Below are 7,238 nucleotides of genomic sequence, written 5' to 3'. Positions count from 1 at the left end.
GTGCTCAGCGGGCCACTGCCCTGAGCGTTCAGTGACCTTCAAGCCCTTTCACTACGCGGTCTAGTCTCTCTATTATAAGAAAGCAGCTCTCACACGTCAAGTGCTATTTAATTATGTCCCGTGTACTGTCTGAGCCCTTTATATGCACTGATCCTGACAATGACCATAAGAGATAGGTACTATTGTTATTTCCGTTCTACGAATAAGGCAAATGAGGCTCGGAAAGGCCTAAGGTAGAGACAAAATTCACACTCAGGTCACTTGACGCCGAAGCCTGGGGAACTAACCATGATCTTATTAGGTAAAGAGCCCTAAGTTACCCCTCCCAGATCCAGGGAGCCCCTGCCTCCTCCAAATCCAGTGCTCCTCACCTGTGGTCTCTGGAAGGGCCTCCACGCCAGGGAGCAGGGCTGTGGGCTCCACCGCCTCCAGCCCCATCCCCAAAGTGCCCCCAGCTGACTGGGGCATGCTGGCTTCTTCCCTGAGGGTGCAGTTGCTGTCTCCCAGTGTCCGGCTGCTTGCATCTTGGGTATCTGCTTCCCACAGCTCCCCTGCGGAGTCTGAGCCAGAAAGAGGGCACAAGGGGGTCTCAAGTCCTCCCCCTCCACTTCCCCAGCATCCTGGCTGGGAAACTACAAACTTATCTCCACCCATAGAGGGCAGCAAAACACCAGCTCAGGCTCAGGACGCTGGGGTTTGTGTGGGCTCTAGGGCTACTCGCTTGCAGTCTGCACTTCAATACCTTAAATGAGGATGTTAACCTTTGTTCCCTTGGGGGGCTGACGTGCATCTATTTCGGACAGAACTCTTCAAAGCCAGAGCTGGGTAAGCACTAGACATGCCAACTCTCCCCAGCAGCAAACCTGATTGAGAAGGACCTGTGGGTGCCTGCAAGAGCCAGGCCCCAGAACCAGGGCAGAGGTAGTCTGAGCAGGAGGCAAGGATGGCTCAAGACTGCTCTCTGGAGAAGGGCAGAAGGCAGGTAGAGAAGGAGGCTGATTCCTACGGGAGGAGAGGAGCTGGGGCCTGGCTCAGGGGAGAGGGCTGGAGCGAAGCAGCTTACCAGGAGAAACATCAGGCACAGGGGCCTCCAGCCACAAGGACATCTCTTCCTGGAGCCCTGTACATACCAAGGAGCTGTCCTGCAGGAACAACCCAGGTTATACTCTTCCAGAGCCGGGCTCCTTCTGTATCAGTACTGATATATCGGCTAACATTCACTTGAATATATGACATATAAATATATATAAGAATATATATAAATCGGCTTTACATGCCTTACTCACAGTTATCCCTATGAGGTCAGGACTATCCTTATGCCCATTTTACAGATGAGGAAACTGAGGCTTAAAGAGATGAAGCAAATTGCCTGTGGTCACACTGTTAGGCAGTGTGACCAAGATTCCAACTCTGGTCTCTCTGACTCCCAAAGTCTGAGCTCTCGGCCACCATGCCACCTTTTCTTCCCAGGGCCCCTCTCCAAGCCATCAGGGAATGTTTAAGCACATCTGCCCTGGTTCTGTCACAGCCCCTTCCCCCTCACTCCAGCACTGGGGACAGCCAAAGTTGGGCAGGACCAGGACATAGGATGGAGGTTCGCTCCACCCAGTGAAACAGGCTGCTTGTTAGACAACCTCACTCCTGACACTTCCCAGGATCCCAGCACAAACCTGTTGCCTCCAAGCGTTGCCCCAATTCTTATAGGACTTTCCCCTCACAGCCCCTCAGGCGTTCATCTGGGACCTAAAAAGAATCCTGTAGCTGCCTAAGCTTCCAGCACCATCGTCATCCCTCGCTTCTCCCCAGAGACCCCTTTCTAACATCCAGAGGACCCCCTGACCCTCCCTCCACACACACACACACACACACACACACACAGAACCCCAGGCCAGTGCTGAGGAGCAGACCCACCGAGCGCCCGGACCACCAGACTTCCTGGCTGGGACAGTCTCTGGAGCCCCCTTGCTGAGAGAGGAGGATGGTGCAGTCCCTGGTCCAGGGGCGCCAGCCGGCAGCTGAAGAGCCGAAGCTGAGCAAGACAGGGGCCTGGGGTCCCAGGGAAGTGATATGGGGAGAGGCTGAGGGGAGGGACTGCCCAAGGGTCGGGCCACTGCTCCTTCCTGCCAGGCAGAACGAAGCCGAGACTGACGGAGCCCTCGCCTCCTCACCCCCGCCCGCCCACGGGGCGGCTTCCCCCCCACGCTGACTCCTCCCCAGCCAGCCACCCCCTCAGCCCAGCGCCACCCCTGTCCCCCTACCCCCAACCATGCCAGTGGCATTTCCCAGCAGACTGGCCCAGTTCCATGTCTCTCCCCTTCCTCTCCTCACCCCAGCTGCTCTTAGCTGCTCTTACAGAACGACTGCCTCCCGGACACCCCCACCCCCACCCCGGCAGCCTCCAGAGTTGGTGTTCCCTCCCCTCCATAGACATTTCGTGGAGCAAAGGTCCCAGCAAGGCCTGGAATTGCAACACGGAGCTCCAGCCTGCTTTCCCAGCCTCCCTCCTCCTCCCCTGCCTCTGGGAAGGGGCCAAGAAGCTCTCCCCACCAGTCCCAGGCCTCAGCCAAGCTGGTATAACTCCAGGGGTGGAGAAAGGCAGGTGCTGGGCCTTCCTGGGAGGGCCACCAACAGAGGAGGGGGCCAGGAGAGAGAAGAGCAGTGGTTGCCCTGGGATAGGGGTGAAGGTAGAGATGGCAGGTGATCCAGGTGCCAGCCCAGGATGGACCTGAGAAGGTATGCAAGTTCCCTCATCTGGGGAACAGCTCCATCTGAAGTGATGGCAGGCTCTGTCCAGCAACTACTGAGACTATATAGTCTTAGCCTTCTTGTCCTATTGCCTGGAACATAAGATCCATCCCTGAAGGTAGACACCATGTTTTATTGACTTTATCTCCCATGTAGCCCATGGATCAGGGCCTGGCATAGAGTAGGCAACAGAGTAGGTACTGTGTTCCTGCTTGTTAAACAAATAAGTAAGAAAAAGAATATGATCCCTTTCTATTCTATACTTGATACTCTAGTCAATTTCATCTCGGCATGTTGATTTAATTCTTGGGCTCTAGGCTCAGATTTTGGGTTCAAATCCTGGCCTTGCCTCTATCTTTTCTTAGCTATGTGATCTTAGTAAGTGTTGAAGAAATGGCAGCAGTTACTACATTCCCAACCCTTTCAGCTACGGGACTTCCCGTCACCTTGAATCTGTGCATTGTTAACCTCTCAGCGCTGATTTCCATATACAAACCCCTCACTACCTCTTTGGTTCTTAGAGCAGCCCCAGGAGAGAAGGTAAATAACGCAAGCTCCAATTTAGAGAGAACACGAAGCTCGTGGGAGAGGCTCCTCGAAGACCACACACAGTGGCCAAGCTGGGATCAGAATCCAGATGTCCCCACTCCAGTCCCTGTACTCTTCCTCCTGTGTTCAAGTCCAGGATACCCTTGTTGCCTCTCAGGTCTGCGGGACCACTCAAGTGCTGAGATGGAAGAAACCGGCGTGGGGGAGGGGGTACTGCAGTGGGAGAGGCAGAGAGCTCTGGGGATGCTTCAGTCCAGATGTGGGAGGCGAGGAGCTGAGGTTACTGCTGGCTGTTCACCCCATGCCCCACTCCCAGCTTCCTGCTCACAGCCTCTTCCTGTTTTGCTGTGAACTCCAGTTCCCATGGGCCCCACATTGAAGCATAGGACAGGGGGCCAGGGCAGGCCGCCAGAGTGACCGAAACAGAGATGAATAGGGTACCAGGGAAGAGGACAGAGGGAACAGGGAAGGAGTGGACAAGGGGTGTGGGGGAGCAGGATGGGAGAAGGACAGGGAAAGCAGAAATAGAACAGGAGCATGGTGAAAGATGGGAGGAAGCACAGGGTGGGGCAGGGGGAACAGGCGGGGGTTGGGGAGCAGAGGCTGGAGAAGACAGCAGGCTGGGTGGTGTTGCAAAATCTGCCCATGTACTCACTTTCCCATTTCAGAAAAGCCCCTCTGACACCCCCCATCTCGAAGTTCTGCCTCCAGCTTTTGTTCTTGTTCCTTCTCATCACAAGGCTCCCACCCTCGTCTGGGCATCTCTGAGTCATGAGCACAAGGCTCTCCATTCCTCTTTCATGTGTTGCTTCTCCGAATCTCCAAAGGCCCAGCTGTCCTGGGAAATTAGAAACCAGGGACTTGCAGGTCCTGGGAAACTAGAACAGTTCTGTCCCAGCACTTGATCCAGCTCCCTCCTCTGCCTTTTCCCATTCCCAGAAGCTCCAGCATAGGAACATAGTCAGTGATGTCACTGAAACACCTACTTACAAGGAACTCGGGATGGGACATTGGTCTGCTGGGGCCTGATGACTTAGCTTCTGGGAGTTGGCAAAAGCCTCTCATCCATTCTGACCCTCCAGTCCCTAGTCTCCCCACAGCCCAGGACCCCATCTGGAACCCTCTGGCCCCAGTTGCTAAACAAGCAGGTCAGGGCACCATCTCCTCCAAGCCAGGGAACCAGGCTCAGCCTCGTCTCAAGCAGAGGAGGAGGAAACACAACCAGTGCTACAGTGCCAGAGCTACCCCTTCAGGTTATAGGGGTTCAGGATCCCCCCCAAAAGGGGAAGGGAGAGAAAAATGGGGGCAAACGAAAACCTGTTGGCAATATATCCGGAGTTCCCAGAGACCAACCACTGGACTTCTCCCCCAAGGCAGGGCAAGTAGTCAGGTGATCGGCAGCTGGAATCACACATCCCTCTTTGCCAGCCCCACCCCCAGGGCACAGTCCCACAGGAGATGTTAGGTGCAAAGCCTCTGTGTCCCATGGGGCCTTTCCTATGTTTCCTTGGTTCCTAGAGGAGGCACTATGCCTGAGAACACCTTTAGCGCTCTTCCAACTCACATTTCTGACCCCTAGAACCTCTAAAGGCTTCTCATTGCAGCCAAGGGGAACCTTGAAGCAAAACTAGGAGCATTCGCCAGCCCACGGTTGTACGCATTACTGGATAACGCTCCCCAAAGGACTCAAATTCCCATGACACAGGCCACCAAGTATGGTTTGCAGTGATGTCAGGGGCAGCTGCTTCCTGCTCTCTTCTCACCGTTCTGGAAAGATGCAGAGTGAGTGAGCGTCTTTTGCAGGCCTCTCAAATGACTTCTGCCTAACCTCCCAATCACAAGATAGAGAACCACCCAGGAATTCCTGCTTCCCAGACCAATGACTTCAGAGATGATATAGGAGATAGAAAGGAAAGAAGAAAAATAACACTCACTTAGGCCCTACTACATGTATATATAGCCTTGGAAATGCTCATAGTTATTAGTAAGGGGGCAAATATCAAATTTGGATACAGGTATGGCTGACTCAAAAGCTCAAATTAAAAAAAAAAAACAACAAAAAACCCCCCAAAACCAAAAAACCCTCCTCACTCCATTACACAAAACTGCCTCCCCAGATGGGAAAAATGATTAACTCTTCTGGATTTAGGTTCGCTTCTGCCAACACAGGGTAGAGCAATGGTTCCTGAACTTGGCCTCACTTTCAGAGACTCTGATTTATTTGGTCTGAGGTGGGCCCATGTGTCCATCTGTCTACCCATCTACATGTCTATTTTTATTATTATTTTGCATCTGTAGTTAGGAACCAAGATGTGGGGACCACAGAATCATCTGGTAAAAATATGCAGAAACTGGGGGAGGTCTAGAAACAAGGGCTCAGCTGTTGGCTTTACCATGTACTTGTGGTGTGACCCTCACTCACCCTTCATGGATTTGTTTCTTGCTATAAAAACTGAAATATCTGCTTCACCAATCCTTCCTACATGGGATACTTGCAGGCACAAAGGATATAGACATAATTGAGCAAGTGGGGGGAAAAAGCAAAGGATGCATTTGCGGGATTTTTGTTCTATTTGCCAAAATTTAGTGCGCCCAAATTTACATTCTGAAATCACAATGGTCTGGCTAGTTTGCAAGTAGAGTAGGGGCATATAAAAAGAAAACACTAAAAAACTCCCACTAATATGCAGCATTTTACCAATTAGTCATGCCCATTCAAACCCACCAATCTGAAAAGCTAAAAAGGTTTCCTTTGTTAGAAACATATTTATTGAAGGTATTTTGGGGACCACCGAATACAGTTTAACAATGTAGTTTGAGCAGAAATAGTCCATTATAAAGACTATTTGACTGGAACTGGGGCCACCAATATGGTTTAGCAAAAGCAATTTGAGTAGCCTATGAGAAACATCCCATTATAAAGACTACTTAACTAGAATCGGAAAACTTAAGTTTTAATTACTCTCTTAAAACTATGTGACCTTGGAAAAGTCACTTCCTCTCTCTAGGTTTGTTTTCTTTTTATTTTTTTATTTTTAAAGTTTTTTTTTTTTATTGGGGAATTGGGGAGGGTAACAGTGTTGGGGAATTGGGGGAGGGGAACATTGTGTTTCTCCAGGACCCATCAGCTCCAAGTCAAGTTGTCCTTCAGTCTTAGCTGTGGAGGGCGCAAGCTCAGCTGTAAGTCCAGTCGCTGCTTTCAATCTAGTTGTGGAGGGTGGGTGGTGTGTGTAGGGGGTGCGTATGTGTATGTGTGTCATAGTCCACCATCCCCTGCGGGAGTCCAGCCGGCAACCTTGAGGCTAAGAGCATGTGCTCTCACCAGCTCAGCTCGGGCGCAGCTCACTGGCCGATGTGGGAATTGAACTGGCAACTCTGTTGCTCAGAGCTCCCGCTCTTAACCAACTGAGCTACTCAGCTGGCCCTAGATTTGTTTTCTTACATGTAAAGAGGCCTAGGTTCGATCAGGGGTTCAAAGGTGCTGATTTATGAAGACTATGAATGGTCTTTGTGAACCACTTGGGATTATATACAAAATTCCACTTGTGTTTGTGTATGTGGACATTTTTTTGAAGGAGAGGGGACTAAATTTTCATCTGATTTGTAAAGGAGGAATAAGAAGGTTGTGACTAAATAAGAAGGTTAAGAACTACTTGGCTACCAGGAATTCAGCTCTCATAGTCTATTCACTAATCCAATAACAACTCTGGAAGCACAGTTTAGATCCTGAGGTATATATAAATAATTGAATCTGGAGTCCTAGGGCAAGATAATGACCCTGCTTTCTCCCCTATAGTTCTAATCAGGTATTATTTTTGTGATGATCTGAAGTGACTTGCTTCTAGTGGGCAGAATGAATTCAAGCATCCCCAAGAGCCTATGATCTTATCCCCTAGAGCTGGGAGTCACTCCCAGCTCAATCACAAAGCCTTGAGACCAAATTG

The 7,238-nt window shown here is 50.9% G+C and overlaps 1 protein-coding gene across 9 annotated transcripts; it reads right to left on the bottom strand.

The window, feature by feature from the left end:
* Nucleotides 1-6: 6 nt before the first annotated feature.
* Nucleotides 7-3,898, bottom strand: LOC109390204 (uncharacterized). 9 transcript variants are annotated; one of them, XR_002125518.1, is made up of 5 exons: nucleotides 1,912-2,222; nucleotides 1,287-1,743; nucleotides 1,064-1,142; nucleotides 743-863; nucleotides 469-560 (listed from the first exon to the last, which is right to left on the bottom strand). XR_002125518.1 is itself a non-coding variant. In XM_019656371.1 (4 exons), exons 1-4 carry the CDS (start codon nucleotides 2,429-2,431, stop codon nucleotides 298-300), a joined length of 654 nt encoding a protein of 217 aa, XP_019511916.1. In that variant the 5' UTR covers nucleotides 2,432-3,873; the 3' UTR covers nucleotides 7-297. The 9 variants fall into 9 exon arrangements, 1 of the variants encoding a protein (XP_019511916.1); XR_002125517.1 differs by lacking the exon at nucleotides 743-863 and adding an exon at nucleotides 2,329-3,898 and having other exon boundaries at nucleotides 470-560; nucleotides 1,912-2,046; XR_002125515.1 differs by lacking the exon at nucleotides 743-863 and having other exon boundaries at nucleotides 470-560; nucleotides 1,287-1,346; nucleotides 1,671-1,743; nucleotides 1,912-2,220.
* Nucleotides 3,899-7,238: the final 3,340 nt, after the last annotated feature.

The sequence above is a fragment of the Hipposideros armiger genome, unplaced genomic scaffold (genome assembly GCF_001890085.2).
Source record: "Hipposideros armiger isolate ML-2016 unplaced genomic scaffold, ASM189008v1 scaffold_258, whole genome shotgun sequence".
NCBI lineage: Eukaryota > Metazoa > Chordata > Mammalia > Chiroptera > Hipposideridae > Hipposideros > Hipposideros armiger.
This window is presented reverse-complemented; position numbering and strand designations above follow the sequence as displayed.

What these genes read in the sequence shown, in the direction of transcription:
- LOC109390204 (XM_019656371.1), bottom strand. Translation starts at nt 2,431, where the DNA reads ATGTCTATGGAGGGGAGGGAACACCAACTCTGGAGGCTGCCGGGGTGG. An exon ending in TCTGGTGGTCCGGGCGCTCG is followed by an intron (nt 1,143 to 1,911) that starts GTGGGTCTGCTC and finishes TTGTTCCTGCAG; the next exon opens with GACAGCTCCTTGGTATGTAC. An exon ending in TGTGCCTGATGTTTCTCCTG is followed by an intron (nt 561 to 1,063) that starts GTAAGCTGCTTC and finishes TTTCTGGCTCAG; the next exon opens with ACTCCGCAGGGGAGCTGTGG.